Source organism: Cynara cardunculus, assembly GCF_001531365.2.
Source record: "Cynara cardunculus var. scolymus isolate 2C chromosome LG 17, CcrdV1, whole genome shotgun sequence".
Lineage (NCBI taxonomy): Eukaryota > Viridiplantae > Streptophyta > Magnoliopsida > Asterales > Asteraceae > Cynara > Cynara cardunculus.
In genome coordinates, this window is record NC_037544.1 from 20,319,732 (window position 1) to 20,320,580 (window position 849).

The window sequence follows — 849 nt, forward strand, 5'->3', positions numbered from 1 at the left end:
ATCTGGATTTTTGAAAATGTAGGAACCAAAAGTGTTATAACCACCAAACCTCATGGACCAAATTTGTAGTCTAGTCTATAATATGTCAGGCCCCATTTCCTTTTCTAGAAGAAGATAATCATTTTGCAGGTTTACTTTTATGCATTAACATCATCATCTTTACATCGATCAACCATTTCAGTCTCTTTCTTCCGCTTCTACTTCTACTTCATCATAATTATGTTCTTTAATACGGTCGATGGCATTGAGTCTCAACCACCATCCTCCTCCTACTCCTTACAACCATGTCGTCAGTTCCAATTTATGGAGATTCAGCAAGCAACCAACGACTTTGACGAATCATTAGTAATTGGGCAGGGGGGATTTGGAAAAGTTTACAAAGGTAATATTGTCAATGGATCAGATATGGTCGTTGCTGCCATTAAAAGGTACGATACCATGTCCCTGCAAGGAGCAGCTGAGTTTCGAACCGAAGTTGAAATGCTTTCTAGGCTGAAGCATAATAATATTGTGTCTTTGATTGGTTATTGTAATTACGGAAATGAGATGAACCTTGTCTATGAATTTATGCCCAATGGAGCACTTCACGATCATCTCCGTAGACTTGGTGCCCCTCTATCTTGGCTTCAGCGACTCAAGATCTGCATAGGTGCCGCTCGTGGGTTACATTACCTTCACACTGCTGAAGGGATTAATGGTGGGGTTATACATCGCGATGTCAAGAGCTCAAATATTCTGCTACAAGAAAGTTGGGAAGCTAAAATTGCAGACTTTGGGTTGTCGAAAGTAGACTCAACGAATCAATCAAAGACTTATCTCAGCACAAGTGTTAAAGGCACTTTTGGCTAT

The 849-nt window shown here is 40.2% G+C and overlaps 1 protein-coding gene across 1 annotated transcript in view; it reads left to right on the forward strand.

Moving 5' to 3' along the window:
- The first annotated feature begins 219 nt into the window (after positions 1 to 219).
- LOC112499897 (putative receptor-like protein kinase At5g39000) overlaps positions 220 to 849 on the forward strand; it is a 3,228-nt gene continuing 2,598 nt past the window's right edge. The window contains exon 1 of the mRNA XM_025103166.1: positions 220 to 844. Within this exon, the coding sequence (XP_024958934.1) occupies positions 220 to 844 (625 nt within the window). The remainder of the gene's footprint in view (positions 845 to 849) is intronic.